The sequence below is a fragment of the Mercenaria mercenaria genome, chromosome 19 (assembly GCF_021730395.1).
Source record: "Mercenaria mercenaria strain notata chromosome 19, MADL_Memer_1, whole genome shotgun sequence".
Lineage (NCBI taxonomy): Eukaryota > Metazoa > Mollusca > Bivalvia > Venerida > Veneridae > Mercenaria > Mercenaria mercenaria.
Window position 1 is genome coordinate 43,586,472 of NC_069379.1, and position 19,975 is coordinate 43,606,446.

Below are 19,975 nucleotides of genomic sequence, written 5' to 3' on the forward strand. Positions count from 1 at the left end.
TTCCACTGAATTCCGACACCATATATCAAACGCCGTTTTCCTGTATTTGGAAATATTTACAAAACTGCGGGTCATCTGTAAACCGGAATAAAGATTAAGTAGAAAAAGGAATTAGACTTTCAATTGATGGAGGTTTTAACAAATTGTCCCCTATGCGAAAACAACTGAATGTATGAATAAAAAACACACTTTGTTCTTTTACAATTTTCTCACTTACGAGTCTTGTAAAGTACGTTCAATAAGAAATATGGGCCCGTATCCATCAATGCTTTAGTCTGAAAAAGGTATAGACTCCAACATGCTGTTTTTGTGTGAACGTAACTACAGTACTTATACAAATTTAGCTTCATGACGTTTCCCGATATAATAACGAAAAGGTCTACACATTTTCCACTGTGTAGAGACACTGATGCAATATAGAAAGGCTACAGCCCATTTGCCCAAAGACCCGGTTTGTTTGTCAGAAGACACACCTGTGTTGATCTGCAATGCGTATGGACTGAAAAATTACATTTTTAAACTCAAACAATTTGTCCCCCCCCCCCCCCTCTCTCTCTCTCTCTCTCTCTCCGCCCCCTCCCCCTCCCCCTCCCCCTCCCCCTCATCCCCACTCCTCTACCCCTAGTAAAAATCCTCCTGAGTTTTGAAGCAGTTTACCAGGCCATAACTTGTTATGTGTACACATCTGAATGCAAAGTTGAAGGTCTAAACAATTCAAAAGGAAACCAGGCTCTTGTGAGTATTAAGCATGGTGATTTTGACATATTGAAACAGTGTGTAGTCCATATCAAACTGACACACGTGCCTGTAAATCATAAGAAATAATATAACTTATCGTGCATTGAATGTTTTACGCATAAGTTACGATCCTCAAGTTATGAAACGGTCAATTGAAAAAGAGAACACCTCGTTAGCTTTATTGTTTTATGATATGGCGCATGATTGTATGGAACGCCACTGCCGACTTCAATTGAAGCCGGATGGTTTTCCATTACAGACATTTGCAAATAAAGTATATCGATGTAAATACAGTAAATAAAGACAAAGCGGCAAAAAAAAGAAGAAAAAGTCAGACTTATGAAAATAATACAGGATTACTCAGCAAGTTAGTTCCTAACTGCTATTAAACGAAAGACACATCTAAAAACTTTCTCAACTCATTCAATGGCCCGTCCCACCAAACCTCACAACTTACCGTACTGAGCGTGTAGTTGAGCCCGGTTTGTACGTAGCAAGGACGTGAGAGCAGCATTTCTTCCATTAAGCAGTTTCAGAGACTTCCTTAAATTAAATAAAGTGCCACTCACAATGTTCTTTTTCTTTCACGTGAAAATGTACTTTCAGAAAATATACGCGAAAAACTGTCTGCACTTTTACAGCTGTCGTGTGAAGTCACGATTCTGTGTCCACTTTAAGTCAATCAGACAAACCTTTAATGATATTTTCTATGTCTTTGGTTTTAGTGTTCCAATCTAAAATTGTGAATTTTATAAGAGCACTTCACTTAGTATTCCAGAGAGTTTCGATATTCTTAAATCGCAGAAAGCCCAATTGATACACTTGGATACTTTCAAAGCAGTAGGCAAAGTTTATGAAAATTAAAATTCCAGGCACGAAGATTAGAAATGTACGATGCAATGCTTTAGGCGCTGACAACACGAATAAAGTCGTACATGGGTTCCGTTTCTCCTTTTTCTTTTCTTGTCACCAAGCCATGTTAATTCAGTGTATGTCTTTGTTATTACTTCTTACATGAAACAGTGTCGCAAAATCTTTTATGCCTTTTATCTCAGGGAAGACTAAAAGAAGAGAAATTTAGCGTTTTTAAATAATTAATGAGATAATTAGAGTAGATGGTTAAAATTCGCGTGGAAGACAGGTAACCCGTGGCAACGACGGTAATAAATTCCACAGGTTTCAATAGTTTACATGAGAACCTTTTTAATTTTTTAAGCAGTGGGATACCTACAGGTGTTGAACGTATGGTTAGGCCTATACACTAAGTCGATTTTTTTAGCAAATATATTTAAAAGCAAATTTTCATCTCTTTTTTTTCAGCATCGGATAATTTTCTTCAGAATAACAACCTTTTTTACAATAATCACATCTGTTTTGATTTTAATTATTTGTGGTCCCCTAGATTTGTACAAGCCATACTAAGAAATGATATCCGTAATGCTGGAGTGAGTATCAGGTGTTAACATCAATATTAGTCTGGCTACCGACTAGATAATCTTTTTTCAATTGTTTTTTTAAATCATTTCTCTTATAGATTCTGTCCGATCTTCCTTGGCTCTGATTATCTAGTGTTTAGAGAAGAAAAGGGACATAATTACACAAAATTTGAATAGCTTCAGGAGTTATCTCCTGTGAAAAACATAGGGTCTAAACACAGTCTACATGATTATGCACAAACTTTGAGTGAAAAAGGAGTAGTTTTCTAGAATGTTTAGGGTGTACAGGGCTGTTCTAAAGATAGAACAGGCAAGTGATTAATATTTGACAACAATAAGAACACTATACCAGGTTGTCAAAGGAATGTTGCCTGGGAAAATTAATACAAAAGAAGAGATAGCTTACTACAGACAATTGTTTAGTTGTATATTAAATGATATATTTCTTTTCTCTCCACATTGTAACAGATTGTTTCTATGTTCTCTCTCATTTCGAGAATTTCCGTCATTTTTAAAGAAACACGACTCCAGATACTGAACTAGCATACCCCTAATATAATTCAAACAATAATAAACAAGATTTAAGTGGAAAAAACACTGATTACTTCTAACTGATTTTACTTTATATTGACAGTTACTGAAAAATTAATATATTCTCATATTTTAGAAAAGAATTAGGACCAATTCCCTTTTAAAAACACTCGCAGCAATACAAGCTTGCTTTACAAGAAGCAGCACCATTTAACGAGCGTCACGTGATGCATCACATGACTGTCATCACGTGACACATCACATGGCAGTCATCACGTGATGCAATACGTGAAATTTCTCTAAGGATAAAAACTCTTTTCTTTTAGAGTTGTGCGACCTTTTTATTTGTATTTTCTCTCCGTGAAATAAATCAAAAGTCTCCATTATTTCCTACGATGTAACACTGACAAACTCACTCTGCTGTATTATTCATCTCACAAAATCCACTTTGTACTGACACAGATATTTTCCGATTTTACCTAATCCATTGCCATTAGCTCATATTTAGATGATGAAACACATACCTTTTTCAATACAAACTCCAATCTAATAAAATGCTGTTTTCAGATATAATTCAATTTGCGTTTGATCAATACCAATATAGGTATAGCGTATCTGCTTCACAGCCATTATTAAATGCACAGTTTATAATAATTATATGATATAAACTGACCAGAAACAATTAGGAGCCAAACTTGTGCCAAAGACCACCTACGGGCAAAGACCAAGTATATCCGCAGAACAGATGACGTCATCAATATGGCGGCTATAATTTCAAAATTGTCTTTGATTTGCATCAGTTGCATGAGACCCCCAGGCGACAGAAAGACTCATCTTTAAATTGAAGGGGTAGGTACTCGACCTGCAGTTTTATAATTATTTTTAATCATTTCATAGTAATTGTCTGATATAGTCGATAACACAGAATGCTGTTAGTACGCCATCTTGAGTTGGCTAATTACATTTTTCTATAGCATTCGATTAACAGCTTCTCTGCCACTGCTTCGAAATATGTTTTGTACCATGAATAGAGCGGACCAATTGTGGTCAAGCGAGAAATTTAAAAGTACAATTTTACGTGTTAGTTATGACGCGACCAGGGAGCGAACACATGATCTCCCGCACGTGAAGCGCGTGCTGTACCGCTTGGCTATCGAGAAGATGGTAAGGAGGCATATAAGAATAACTTGTTTCATCATCGTTTAAAATTAGCATATGTAACTTTACCATTTTCCAAATTTTGATGCCTTTGCCTTTTTATCATTACTTTTTGGTGTTTTTCTTTTCTTTTCTTTTCTTTTTTTTTTGTTTGCTAGAAAAACGTTCAAATATATCACAAAAGGAAAAAAGCTTATCTGACGAGTAGAATATGATTCCTAATTTTCAATGATGACTATATATTTTCCATACCTGAAAACGGTAAACGTATTTTCGCTGATGACATTTCCGCGATTTTGTAAAGCCTTTTGGGAAATCAACGTTTATGAACCTAAACGATATGTAAATGGCCCCAAGTCGGAACAAAACGCATAAAGTCTGCTATATCGACACCAACATCTTAATGAATATTACAGTTATTCTTGTTTGATTCTAGCAAAAACATACTAATGTGAAAGTAATTTTTAATAATAGAAAAATGAAAAAAAAAATCAATTCCCCTTAGTGAAATTATGTCCTCTGGCGTCGTTTCTAGCACAGCTCTTGTGATTTATAGGGTCTTGGGTTGCGCAAATCATTAATTTTGATTTATAATGACATAAAATTCCGTTCTAAAAAACGGATGGAAAATTTCTAGCAGTAATGGTCTCGTCAATTTCAGTTTTCAAAAATAATTAAATCTCGTGACTCAAAACTCGTATTTTCTCGCACGCAGTTTGGTATCATAAATTTGAAAGCACTCAAAAGTTGAGTCGCCATTGGCTGTTTTACATGTAAGATTCATTGCAATTTGGTATCGTTTTGTTTAATCGCCGTTTTTAACAATATTTCATTTTTTTTACGTTGACGTTCAAACTTCATTTTCTAGTATTTACATTGTTCTCTGCTAATAACGATATATACTGAGTACATCTAGAAACACGACACTCGGTCTACTGTCAATATTTTTAACCGACGATGCCTTGCACGTTTGTTTTACCGTGTGCTTGCTCAACAGTGAATTTGGACCCTTTATATAATTCAAATATGCATATAAGGAAAATATGAAAAAATCGAGGGTAAAAACGTTGCGTTTTTAGATGTAATGAGCATATATACCCTTAATGCCGCGTTTATGCCTGGAAAAAAAACAAAACAAAAACACAATCCATCAATAAATAAAACCAAATCTGATGTCTTAAAACTGTTTGGTACCAAAGATGGCCTAAATTTACAACGGCTATACCCTACCGAAATACTAGTTTACTTTAAATCAAGATATTTAGAAAACTGAAGTTCAATTACCATTCTTCGAGTTTGTTAATGTTCAATTACCATTCTTGGAGTTCATTAGAATCAAGTATAAAATGAACGGTATTATATAACATGAAACTAAGAATTAAAAAAACATTGTTACAGAAAAGGCGGATTAAACAGTAAATTACGAATTCACAATATACATATTTGACGTACTGTTGCTTGGCAGCCCCATTATCTTGAATAAAAAGACAATTAATGTCTGTGAACTTAAGGGATTATTTATTACAACCAATAAATAATTCAAATAAGATAGTTAAAGATGGCATTGGATTTCTGGCTTAATTAGACTGAACACGAATGTCACAATTTATTGAAAAATCGATAATCATGAATTATGTTCAACAAGAAGTTCCTAATTGGTTTCCGTGATTTTAAGAAGACGATCCAGCTGTTTTGTTTTTTTCTAGTGATGCGAGTAAACTGAGATTTTACGGCGCAGAGGGCAAATTTCTTGTTTCTAAAGCGATAGCAGTTTTTAACAAAGATTTGGTTACTTCACTCGATACATGATGCATGTAAATAGGTACAAAAATCCAAAGAAGCTATTGCACAGACCCTAGTCCAACTTCGGTTGTAACAAGTTCTATTCACTAGGAAAACTTTATCATTAGTTTCGGATGTTCAGATTTTTGCTACTTACGCTGTGTCTTTTTTTTTATACACCAGTATGTAAATAAGTTAACCCATATTTATGTACCTTTTAGAGAGCAAAGTCACGTTCATATGTCAGACATAAACAGTAATTAGTGCATTTCTTCGAATATTTCAAGTGCACTTTAATTTTGGGACACGATTTTAAAAGCTACAGAATCCTACGACGGTGTCCCTTTCTAGTATTACGTGTCCGCTTACTGGTACACATTCAAATACTTGTAAGTCTTAAATTCGACAAATTTATTATCATAAATGTCAGATTGAAAATGAGGAATTATATAACATAGACACTGGCTTCTCGATATTTAAACATAAATATGCATATGATAAGATAATAAGGAAAATTCTTTTTCCTCTAAACAGGAGACTCACATTTTTTCCCCCACTTTTTAAGATGTTTTTCAGTTTGAGGCCAGGTTGGTAACAACTGAATCTATGATAGCATGTATACTCAGTTCCAAAAGAAAGTGTGCACACTTTTAAGTTTAAATATTTCAAAAAATTCCCCGACGTTTTTGTTTCATTTTTTCATACACTAACTCTCAGGTATAACTCAAAATCTAAAATGCACACCAATTTGTTTACGAACTGATTTAAATTTTTGTATCAAACATTATAAGTTTTCATGAAAATAACCGAGAAAAAATAACAGAAAACTAAGTGCACACTTTCTTTTGGAACTGAGTGTATGTAATATTACTGCACAGTATTTCTTTAATAAAAAAAGTCTAAATACTCTGGCGCCTGATAAATCAATATTTAAGACGATTTTCTTATGAGTATGATTGAATGTATGTACATGTAACAAGATCTTTTATAAACTCCTTGGTTTTTAAGACTAGTCCAGATTTATTTTATAGTCTATTAAAAAGCACTACATATTCATGAAATTTCTTTTCTAATAACTATGGTAATTTATGTGTTTTAGTAAAACAAAGAAACATTATGACGACAGTATCCTGAAGACATGTTATATTAAATTTTCTTCATAAGCTATCAACATTTTCTTTGTTACTACTAACGACAAACCCCAATATAGTACTTTATTGATTTGCTGAAGCCCTTTGGGTGTGAGATTATCAGTATAATGAATGGATTTCCGTACGGTTTTCTTTGTTTAAAAATACCCTCGTTCCCAAAAGTAAAAGTGACCGAGAATGACCCTGCATTCATATCGTGACCTCACGTGACCACGCGTGCAGCGCACAAGACTTAGATTTCATTTGATTAAAATGCGTTTCTTTAACAAAGAGCAGTGTACGAATATTGATGAATAAAAATGAATCACAAGAAATATCGGTCGATTTATTACTTGTATCATAACAATTCTTAAACTAAACCAAGTGATAACGCCAAAGTTATACCAACACACATTTTTAACAAAATGATTATGATTTGAGCCGTGCCATGAGAAAACCAACATAGTGGGTTTGCGACCAGCATGGATCCAGACCAGCCTGCGCATCCGCGCAGTCTGGTCAGGATCCATGCTGTTCGCTGACGGTTTCTCTAATTGCAATAGGCTTTGAAAGCGAACAGCATGGATCCTGACCAGACTGCGCGGATGCGCAGGCTAGTCTGGATCCATGCTGGTCGCAAACCCACTATGTTGGTTTTCTCATGGCACGGCTCATTTCTTGAAATGAATTCTTTCTTCAAGAAACAAAGAAATATTCTTATAAGAATGTGAAAAGCCTGGTCGGAATGAACTAACATTTTATACCGACAGATTAGAAAATCATTCGCCCTTGAGTATATTTTTATTCACTACTTTGCCTAAGAGCTTCAAACTTCAAACGGTGTCTGACCGAACAACAATAGCCGAGGCACGGGCAGTAGCAGAAGCAACAACAACAACAGTAGCAGCAGCAGACAGCAACGCCTTGCGTAGCAAAAATAAATATACAAACTTACTGTATCAGCATTTTTTATTAATTAGAAACAAGCTTACATGTTTAGGAAAAACGGTATCCCGTGTAGAAGAAAATTTCTACATTACACCTGCAAAATGCAAACCCGTTACCAGAACTGTGCTAATTGAAATGTTTTGTAATAAGTTTTTCGTTTAATTAAAAATCTTGTTTCTTGAGTACGCCTATATAGGATTTAATTGAAACCAGGAGCGTTCAAACGAAAATAATTACAGCCGTTTACTTTATAGCGAAAGTGGTTTTCTACAAGTCTGCGAAACTGCTGTACCTGTTTTTGTCAGAGAATAACTTTCCAGGAAACTGTAATTTACAGGTATTTTATTAGAGTGAAATTGCATTCTAGAATAATTCCTTCACGGCCGATCAAGTTTTACGTATGAACGTTTCAATGGTGTTTAATTAAAGCTTTTACATTCTATCTGGATTTACATGTAATTCTATATTTAGATATAGATTCGATCCCATTGTGTGCTTTGGATATTATAGCATTGCCAACTGCCAAAATAAACCATTCCATGCCAAAGGAGGTAGTTTTGGCTTTTCAAACATTAAATATTTGAATGTATTCGAATTCTTTTTCACGAAGATCAAATTTTACACATCTGTCTACCGATGGGCTTCAAAGTATTCCATCTATCCATCTTGCAGACCCTAGCTTCAAAAAAGTATGCACGATTCTTGTACAATTTTGGACACATTCATTTAAATATTAATCATTTAAAGACAAAATAAGCTAACATATGAAGCGATGCAGCAAACACATACATGGCAAATTGTGCTTTTAAATTTATGAATAATGTTTGTTTTCGGTCAGCGGATTTTTTTTCAACTTAAATACTTTCAGAAACATAGACATTTAGTTTAGTTTATACTAATTTATTGTAGATCGACTTTGACGAAAGCTTTAAGCTTATATGAACCACTCTCGATTCCGTTTCCTGAAAAAAAAAATAGTACTCACTGTACTGGTGTCTGGTGTATATGAGAGGGCGTATTCGTGACCCCAATAGGGCTCGAACCCACGTCCCCCGGATTGGGCATTTTGGTTGGTTTATATCGCAGGGAAATAAACTGCAATTGTTTTCTCTTCTGAGCAAAAACTGGGACAGGTCGTCAAAGTCAAGAAATTCAAGAGGTCCGCAATTGAGCTAGATCGCTCAACTGAGTTTCACAGATCGCTTGAACAATTTTCGTAAAGAGTCCCGCAAAAGTGTCTGTGAAATTAATTTGAAATTTGAACCAGCAATATATGAAGATTCTTAAATGTGTACACTATATGCATATAGGAAAATCTATGTACATACTAATAACCTAGTTTTTGATCTCAGATGACACATAAACAAACTCGTTTGAGATATTCGACGGTTGCATTCTGACCAGTTTTCGTTGAGACGGGATCAAAATTGTGGACAGTCAAATTATTGGCGACTGATGCCGGAAGGCGACGGGAACAGGGCTATCACAGTTACACAAACCGTGAGCACTTTGTGCTTAGGTGAACTAAAAACTTTCCGCTTCGCCGTTCATTTATTCCAGCATTTCTGCATGGAACGATTTAAACGGACATAGAATAATGGAATTCTTCTTTCCTTGATCACAAAAGAACCAAAAATCCATTCGTCTTTTAGGAAAATCCCCAATCTTTCAGTGGATATACCATCAAAGACTGTAGAACATCTGCATATAAATGGAAAGCATTTCGGAGTGAATCCTTATTTAAGCTGAGAAGAGCGGCTTCCATGAATAGCTGAATAAATAAGAAGAATTAACTTAAGATCAGGTCTGGTTTTCCGAATCATATAAGTTAGAGGAGTGTTTCGACAAATCTTATGTTCTCAATAAGGTTTCTCTTCGCAAGAGTTTGAAGTTATAAGACATAATGTAGGTTATAAAGCGACAACCGAATTTTTGAATTCAGGGGATGAAAACCTTTAGGGAATCACACCCTCAACCTGTTCTTCACTAGGGGCATTATTTCAGCAAGAGTTGGATAACTTTGTAGAACCATCGAGCTTGAGGATTCGTTTGTTTGTCTGTAAGCCTATTTATAGTCACCGACGGTAACCCATATGGGCGACACCTTCAGAAGACTGTTAATGGGAGGACAGTGCAAGATACAGAAGACGCTCCCATTCCAGAAGCTTCCCTGGTTCCTAAGCGTGCCAGGTGTAAAACATCCATAGAAGGGACTCTTAACCCAATGTTAGCAATTTCTAGTTGGAGGAGCGGTGGCTCGAACTCACTTTGTCATTTTGTAGTCAGACATTGTTACCACTGGGCCACTGCGTCCGTTCTTTAGGAGCCGTTATATGGTCCAAATACTATAAGAGTGAGTTTGATTGGTCGTTTCTGAACAAAGCCTTAAATTGACCAATGGTAGAATTTCTTACAGAACATGTCTGGTCAAAATACTGTAAGCGTGAGTTTGATTGGTTGTTTCTGAACAAAGCACTTAAACTGACCAATGGTAGAATTTCTTACAGAACATGTCTTGAATCCCAGTTTTAAAACCTTTGGTGCTGTATCTGCTCTCAGGCATTCTGCAGCAACTACATGTAGCGGCAAGTCAAAGATTTAGTTGAAAGATTGCAAATTTTGAAAATGACACTGACTGTGGAATGCAAGCATTAGTCCAGTTTTTTTTTTCACGGATAACATGTCCTAAGATAAAGCCTCTAATTTTTTATGCTCGGTATTTTATTTAAGGCTTTTGTTGAATTCACACAATCCTTTCCTGTTTCTGAAATTATCACGGTAAAGTATTTGATATTGAAACGGGGAAAAAAATTTGTCGGTAGAGCATCGGAACGGTATTTCGATGCCCCCGGGTTCGAGTCCCGATCTGACTGCATGTTTTTCTCAATTTGTGACATTTGGCGCCCAATGTTGGGCCGTAACGGCATTACACTGGTTAGTCTCCGACGCCTGTAATTGCTTGATTTATAAAGTACCCCCTGAAATTCGAGGACGAATTTCAAAATGATGTGGAAATATGTCACGGTGTAGGACTTGAATATTGAAATGGGGAGAAAATGTGTTTGTAGAGCATAGGAACAGTATTTCGAGGCCCCGGATTTGAGTCCCGCTGCTCATTTTTCTCACCCTGTGGCAAAATCTTGGAAGATATTATTTAAAAATGGCAAGGGAACTATGCCCATTCAACAAACAAACAAATAAAATAGCATACACAGACATACGTAGAAAACAAACTGCGTAGGTTGAAGACACTTCTCATTAAATCTGATGACAAAGGGAAATCTAGAAGAGTAGGTCTCTAATTGGTTATGTTCTCTCTTTTGGATAGGTTTACAGTTGATATAAATTCCCCGGCAAAATCGGCTGAAACTTTATCCGAATTTCTATTACAGTCTGAGAAATTTTATTGGATTTGTACATCACGAATGTCTTGCGCAGCATCACATTTCCGCGTTATACATTACTACAAATGACCATAAATGTAGACTTTTAATGGACGAAAACAAATAAATCTAGACAAAAGGACATAAATCGAACCCAAAGTTCAGATAAGTAGCGAAAAGTGAAATTCTAGGGCTATTATACTGGCAGTTATTAGCATAAACCAGGTTTTATGCAGAAAGAGGATAAAAGGGTCTTAACAAGATTGTCTAACAAGAAAATTATGTGTTTGCGTTTTCTCTCAAAGAGAAAAAAGCCGTCTCTCCACACTTTGATCTTAAAATAGCTGATGGTTTAACGAGAAAAAATCTTGCCTGAGATGCAACATACAAAAGAATTCAAAGGAATAGGCGTTGAGAATAGTCTACTAGACGAAGCAAGTATCAGTCAGTGTATAGCTTAAACAAAGGTTTACCGAGAATTGTCGAACATGTTTGAGGTTTTAGGAAGTCTGTGCCAGTATAAAGATTTCGTGTACATTCTCGAGTAGAATGGATGCCTTATTTACACGTTTTCTACATTTTTGCTGAACTTTAGTGACAGTATTTCAAGTTCATATTCAAAAGATACAGATCGATGCAGGGTCGGAGACCACCACTGACTGATATTTCACTAAGAACTATTCATTCAACATTTTCTCTCCCGTTTCCATTTTTCTTTTGTCATCAGACCAGTCCAGATCTTACCTAAACGGTAGGTGAAAATTTAATGTTGTCGAAATAGGAGTTAATTAGCTCTGACATGATTTTACTTTACTTTATTTAGTTACCCTTAACCTGAATATCAAAGGTCAGTAACTCTCTTTGTGTTACTAAAAATAGCTTATGAAAGCATCAATAAAATTTCAAGGAAGTCAGGTAAAAAGAGCAAGAGTTCGGCGAGAAATCCGAAAATGTAGGTCAGACTAATTAATTTTCCATGCAAAAGATTTCTTTTGACAGAACCTTTCAATGTTAATATCTCCTCGTCTCTAATTATTTTACAGGAACGTACAGGTATTCTACTATTTAACAGAGAATAAGATCTGTCAGGAAAATTTACATTTTCCCCCGATTGTTTCTAACACACTATTTTGCAATTCATCTTGGCACTGAGATCATATTTTTCAAATACTTCAACAGTTTTGAAGTCTGGAATTTAAGGTTTAGTCTTTCAAGATTCTAAATACTCATTTTCCCACGCCATCCGAAAGCAGACGACATATGAAATATAAATCTTACTATGAGGGTTTAGGTATGAATCCTGTCAGCGACAGCGTTTGTTTAAGACACTTAAGGTAGTTTTGCACTTTTGAATGAATGGCGTTACGTTGTTTATGCGGATAATGGAATAAATGACGTGACGTTGTTTATGCGGATAATGGAATGAATGGCGTTACGTTGTTTATGCGCATAATAAAATAAATGACGTGACGTTGTTTATGCGGATAATGGAATAAATGACGTGACGTTGTTTATGCGGATAATGAAATAAATGACGTGACGTTGTTTATGCGGATAACGTAGAATAAAGCCTTGACTTGGTATACGGATGGGGATATCATTTTATGAATAAATGGCAGCCCTTGTGTAAATGTATTTTAAGGACAAAGCGTGCCAAACAGCGAAACTGGTCTCAATTTTCTACATATCAAACTGTCACAGAGCATACATAATAAACATGTAAGTAATAAGTTCGATATATTTTAATGTTCTGCAATGCACTTTTATCAATTTAATTCGTCTGAATGAGTATCACATCTCAAATGCACCATTAATTATCAGATATGATACATACATGTAAGATGGCAGTTGATTTTAGTAAATCATACTTTTAAACAACTGCATGTCATATAATTATTTGTTCATAATTTATGCCAAATTTAATAAACCTCTTGCTCACTAACATGATACCTGTATCAAAATATTTGACAAATGTTATAAAAAGTATAAAAAAGTTTTTTACGTATACACAATTGTGTCAGTAAGGATTTTTCATATATCTATGACATATGCCTGGTTCTTCGATTATAGGTGACTCAAAGAAACATAATATTGAGTGATATGCGACATATTCTGCCTATCGTTAAGAATATGCAAAAGATACATGTACTCAAGTAATACAATCTGTTTGGATTAGCTTTCACAAGTGAGCCGTGCCATGAGAAAACCAACATAGTGGGTTTTGCGACCAGCATGGATCCAGACCAGCCTGCGTATCCGCGCAGTCTGGTCAGGATCCATGCTGTTCGCTTTTAAAGCCTATTGGAATTGAAGAAACTGTTAGCGAACAGCATGGATCCTGACCAGAATGCGCGGATGCGCAGGCTGGTCTGGATCCATGCTGGTCGCAAAACCCACTATGATGGTTTTCTCATGGCACGGCTCAAATGTATGTACTATTTGAGCTCATACTTACACATGTAAAAACGATTTTCTGGAAATTTATGGTAACGTCGGATATAAGTGCCGTTAATCCTATCTTAATTAAAATGATTTACTTTTACGTTTTACCGGTTCATATAAGAATGTGCCTTCGTGACACTAGCACGAACCGAACCGGAGACTGGACGCATAACATATGTTTTTTTGTTGTTTTTTTTTTTAATTATGGAAACTTTTTATAATATATAAGCCGCACCATGAGAAAACCAACATAGTACATTTGCCAGCAGCATGGATCCAGACCAGCCTATGCATCCGCGCAGCCTGGTCAGTATCCATGCTGCTCGTTAACGGTTTCTCTAACTGCAATAGGCTTTGATGCGCAAGCTGGTCTGGATCCATGCTGGTCGCAAATATGTTGGTTTTCTCATGGCGCGGCTCATATACCAATAACACTAGAAGACAACAGTCACGCTTGTGAATTCTGCAGCAGCAACTTCATAATTAACACCAGGAAAAAGAAACACCAGTATTATCTTGGTTGTTTTCAATGTTTATGTGGTGCTGTCATGTGATTCCCATTAAACATTTAGTAGCTCGAGTTCATTTATTAAGACTTTTGCTATTGGCTTTATCGTCTTTATTTTGTATATGGTGTACTTCAGTCCAGGTGTTAAAATCTATCGGTCTGAAAACTAATTTAAAAATCAACAGTATCAGTGATTATAGTGTTTAGGTATAGAAAAAAAAGAACATTCTAAGTCTAGATCTAATGTTAAATCCACTTGATCCGTAAAAGGGCTTTTCGTGATTTTTTTTTTTTTTTTTTTTTTTGCAAAGTCCAGATATAATTATATTATACATTACTCGAAAGGTCTCTGTCGTGAACAGCAGTGTTTTTCTTTAATTTTTAAATCATCTTTGATAATGTCTATTTTATGAAAAAGTCGGACAAAACAACAATTTCCAAACATTTTTTTTAATTTAGAATATGTTTGCATAGAAACGTTGCTGTTATTCTAACTAAGATATTCTGGAAGTCTTTTTTTAAATATGCGTTGAAATTTATAAATGACTGTTTACAATCGAAAATACCTCTTCAAATCAAGATATTACAACCCGGACAGCCTCCCCAACTTCTAACCCCGCATATAGATGGTTGTGTTTGGTATTTAAAGGAAAAATCAAGAAAAAGCCCTTATTACTTAAAATGTGGCTCAAACAGTTGGATAATTTTAGAGTATAACTGCACTATTTCATAACCGGCTAAACAAATTAGTCAGTGCAAATAAACAAAGGAAATAAGAATTTGAATAACACAGACAATGCTTTGTATACGAAATATACTAGTATATAAAAATGCCAACGTTATATTACCTCGACATTTACGTAGTACGGCATATTCATCCCTGGTTATGTATCCGTTGAATGGTAATTAACGAACATTAAAAAAAAAACAACAACAATAAAAATCCTTGAAAAAAATGTATTCCGGAACCAAAAAATCACTGTGTTAGTTTTGGTTATGTCCTACATGCATAGAAAATGCATTGTGAACAGTAATTGACAGAAACATACAGAGTACATTTTCTCAAACAATCCGCAAAATCGAAAAAAGCGGGAATAGCACGGAATAATTTAGAATAGATACGTGAATTATTTATGCATTGTATTTGCCTTTCACACTAACTGGAAATTGTTTATAGTAAAAGAAAGCCCGGCATCTTCTTTAGAGGTTAGGAAATCACATAGATTTTGAGGCGAGTCTAATGGTAATCAATGGGCAATATGGCACAAACAGAAACAAAATAAATGCATTTCCAAGTGAACATGTTACTTTAAAAAAAGAGACAATGTTGTTGTTTTTTTTTTTTTGGATATGACGTCTTTTCAATAATTAAATCGTTTTTATTTTCGTACTTTTTAGATGCATAACAACATGTTATTTCTCATAAACAACAAACACAACATTAAAAAAGAAAATTAGAAATCGTCTTTAAAAATCAATTATTTTTGAGAAATTGAACTTAATTTCTTTACGCAGGTTTCAAAATAGATTTCGGAGAAAAAGTTTTTTTCTCGGAGACATTTAAAAAAAAAGCAAAGAGAATGACGTAGACCCTGCTGGCGGCAAGTGATTTTTCCTTTACGAACAGTGCAGATTAAGATCAGCCTGCACATCCGTGCAGTCTGATCATGGTCTGGACTATTCGCTATTTAGTCAGCAAATTTTCAGTGAACACCCCTTTGAATCATAAGTGGTATTGCCCAAACTGCATGATGGACCAGTCCATTTTAGAAATATATCAGGGTAAAAGGTTAAAACATAGATACAGACTGGTTCTCTAAGATATTGAGGAAAATTAAGAGTGGCAACTAATTGCCTGCATAGACAAACAGATCATCAGAGAAAGACTGAGGAATTTGTCACGGTACATTTTACACATGGGATCCTAAAGTAAGTCTGTTAATGCTTGTTTGATTTTAGTTTTTAGTTTGTACTAATTCATTTAAGCTCGACCGTGATAAAAGCTTCAAGCCTCGAGTCCGCTTCCTGGGAAACAAACATTAGGCTATTGGTGTCGTATGAGAAGTCTTGGTCGTGACCCCAGTGGAGTTCGAGCCCACGACCCCTAGGTTGAACGGTCAACATCGCTCCCCCTACTTTCTGACTTTAGCAGCACATCCAAAGTTGCGACTATTTATTGATATACTTCCGTAAACTTTCGAAATAAATTTCACACAACGACCATTTCCTACACAGAACAAGAGACGTAAGTGTTAAGAATAGGCAATGTCTACACTAGTAATATATTACCAATGTATTAATGAGGTCAGTCAAAAATGTTTATTTCTTATAACCTTAACTAAAACAGATGTTTATGTTTATTCACCTTGGTGTGGTGAGCCAAGTTGTAAATATATTGCATAATTATCTGCCCATTTTCTTCAATATTGAAACTAATAAAGAACATCAGCTGTGTTTTATCATATCGTCTTGTTACATATATGAGCCGTGCCATGGGAAAACCAACATAGTGGGTTTGCGACCAGCATGGATCCAGACCAGCCTGCGCATCCGCGCAGTCTGGTCAGGCTCCATGCTGTTCGCTTTCAAAGCCTATTGTAATTAGAGAAACTGTTAGCGAACAGCAAGGATCCTGACCAGACTGCGCGGATGCGCAGGCTGGTCTGGATCCATGCTGGTCGCAAACCCACTATGTTGGTTTTCCCATGGCACGGCTCATATATCGAAATAATTAATGGTTTTAACCGGTGTTCCTGACAAATTTTGAATTATGAATCGCCATTTCGTACCGTATGGTTCATTCTTCAATAATATAAAATGATCACATTTGCGCAATATGTGCTCCACACACGCAGGTAAACGTTGTGAGACGTTGAGACGTTGGAGATAATCTTTTGAACGTCATGGAGCATGCGCGTATAGATTGTGCCTGCGTGACAGATACTTTAACTCCTGTGTCCTACTTGCATTTCCGGTGATTTTATCCATGCTGACAAAACCAGTCTGACATTGCAACATGACGTCAACGTTAGAACGCACCTACGTTCCGGTTACCAGGGATCATTATGATTATAGCTAGTGAGGATCAGTCAATGTCGTTTTCAACGACTTTTTTGTTACTACTTATTATTTATCTTTTTATTATGATAAAATTCAATAGGAATATTTCTGTTTAACCTATACCCTGCTAGGTTCCTGCAAGGACGTGCAGGCTGATCTTGGTCTGCACTGGTCGCAAAGGCAGAATAACTTGCCGCCAGCAAAACGTTTTCTTTCATTCGATATGATTAATTTAGCGTCGCTTGAGAATTTCTGCAACCATTTGTCGGCGCGTAATTCAGTGCAGTATCTAATTAAGAACAAAACAAGATTTTACCTCGCATTGTTAGAAGACTGAAAGTCTGTAGTCTATTTTTTTATTGTTTTAGTTTGTCCTTCCGCTTAGAATGCCAAACGAAAATATTTACATTCCCATTACTCTTTCCCATTGAATATTATGACGTTCATTTCGTATGAACAGCAAAAGGAAAGACGCAAAAGTTACGTCAACGCTGCTTAGTGATAACGGGCCGCTGTTTTGACGATATCCGCGTATATTCAGGGAGAACAGAATGACCGAGAATCTGATTTTAATGTTAAATGCAAAAAAAGAAAAACAAAACAATGTGTGCAATTTATAATATATTTACAAATGGAAAGGAAACATAACGTAAGTATAAGAAATGAAACTTATTTTCGGTATTCAAATGAACGACAGAATAGGATTGGCAAATTAAACATGAATCGCATGAACACCGAAAAAAACACATTTGAGCCGCGCCATGTGAAAACCAACATAGTGGCTTTGCGACCAGCATGGATCCAGACCAGCCTGCGCATTCGCTAACAGTTTCTCTAATTGCAATAGACTTTGAAAGCAAACAGCATGGATCCTGACCAGACTGCACGGATGCGCAGGCTGATCTGGATCCATGCTGGTCGCAAACGCACTATGTTGGTTTTCTCATGGCGCGGCTCATTTCATTTCTGAAATATAACACGGATTAAAATGATTTCATTCATTAGTAGCGGAGAATTTAAACTTTTTTTTTGAATCAGTTGTGTTTTCATACGGAAGTCTCCAAGGGCCTTCAGCTGGCAAGAAAATGTTTCCACAAGTAATGACATTTTCACACGAGATGCCTAAATCTTTACGGTTTTGTCGTATTAACATTCTTGCACTGAAGAATTTTTTTTCCATCAGTTCGATTAAAATTTTGTTGCAAAGAAAAAGATCGCAATTTCGAATGCTGGTTCATCGGCAATTTTACTCTTAATACGGAAGTCTCAAAGGGGTTCAGTTGCGAGGAAAGGGTCCGCCGAGGCTTCCTTAGTTTTAATCTGGTAACGAAAGATGAATGTTATCGTGTTGCTAGCTTTACGTCGATAAACCCTCATGTTGACTGATTCTTAAAGAAAACACTTGCTTTATTATCAAATTCAATAATTGGAAGATTACAATGTTTAAAGGCTTTCAAACATTTGCGGAAACTGCCAACAGGCATTTGTTCTCATTGTCTACGACGTCACATTTTATGTCGCCTCAACGTTATGACGTCACTGCTGAAGGACAAAATGGGTTTTAGCTCTGCACACGAGTCAATATGGCTTTTTATTACTAACCAATGTCTGTTTCATATTTAATAAATTGTAATATGCATAATGACGAATTGTTCATCGTTTAATTAGCTATCTTATTCATATATATTTCAAATAATACACTGTAATCTTTTGCAAAATATTGTATATCAATACAGTGAATGCAAAAAGACTTCTTTAAAAATACTGTTTTTCAACATATTTTAATTGAACTCCAATTCTAAACGAAAATTGTTGTTTCTCAGCTAAATATGGCATTACACTGTGAAATTAAACACAGAATTTTATTTGTCATCAAAACTCAGTGTGTATTTTTTATCCGCCATGTTAGAATAAAGCGCCTGTGTGCGAAAACGTGACTGAAGGTTCAGCATTATCCAAAATCATATCAGACCAGCTTATTGAAATGCACTGATTTTTTTATTTATTTTTGGTGACAACAACACACAGTACAAAATTGAGCCGCACCATGAGAGAACCAACATAGCGCATTTGGGACCGGCATGGATCTAGACCTGCCTGCGCATCCGCGCAGTCTGGTCAGGATCCATGCTGTTCGCTTACAGTTTCTCTAATTGCAGTAGGCTTTGAAAGCGAACAGCGAACAGGTCTGGATCCATGCTGGTCGCAAATGCACTATGCTGGATTTTCCCATGGCGCGGCTCAGCTGTGAGGCCTTATGGTATAAAGGGAACAAACTATGTAATGACATTATATATCGAGTAATGCAATATTTGCGTCCCTTGACGAATTGTTCACCCAGTAGGTTATGCAAGTCACGTGCTGACCTCCCTTGGATATCACAGGACATTGTCAGGAACATTAGGAAAAGGGATAAACTTTATTCCAAACTTAAAAGGTCACCCTCCAAAGACCCCACTAAAGTCCAAAAGTTTAAAGCCCTCAGGTCTAGCATCCAAAAACAAATCAGAAGTGCTTATTGGTCATACCTCGAATCCGTAATTTTTACAGACAACTCTGGTGAAGGTCAAAAGAAAAAATTCTACTCTTTTATTAAGCATAACAAAACTGAAAACTTTGGTATAGCTCCACTTAGTAGCAATGGTCAGATACATCCAGACCCAGTCACCAAGGCCAATATACTCAACAGTCAGTTTGAATCTGTTTTTTCCCGTCCACAACCACTCAGCCTTAAGCAACTATCGAAAAGTGCAGCCTCCACTCCTACCCACCCGCCTATGTCTCCAATAAGTATAAGTGTCGAAGGTGTAGACAAACTACTTCTAGGTTTAAACCCGCATAAGGCATCAGGGCCAGATG

General features: G+C 36.0%; 1 protein-coding gene across 11 annotated transcripts in view; it reads right to left on the reverse strand.

Moving 5' to 3' along the window:
• Positions 1-19,975, reverse strand: part of LOC123542700 (CUGBP Elav-like family member 3-B) — a 216,270-nt gene that overhangs the window by 61,802 nt on the left and 134,493 nt on the right. The window contains exon 1 of one of the 11 annotated variants that reach the window (XM_045328663.2): positions 14,905-15,053. The exons of 8 other annotated variants lie outside the window; for them this stretch is intronic. In XM_045328663.2, coding sequence (XP_045184598.2) covers positions 14,905-14,934 — 30 coding nt within the window. In that variant the 5' untranslated portion in view covers positions 14,935-15,053. Of the gene's footprint in view, positions 1-1,195; positions 1,314-14,904; positions 15,054-19,975 lie in introns of those variants that run through there. 2 more of the 11 variants (XM_045328664.2, XM_045328661.2) reach the window with 2 other exon arrangements.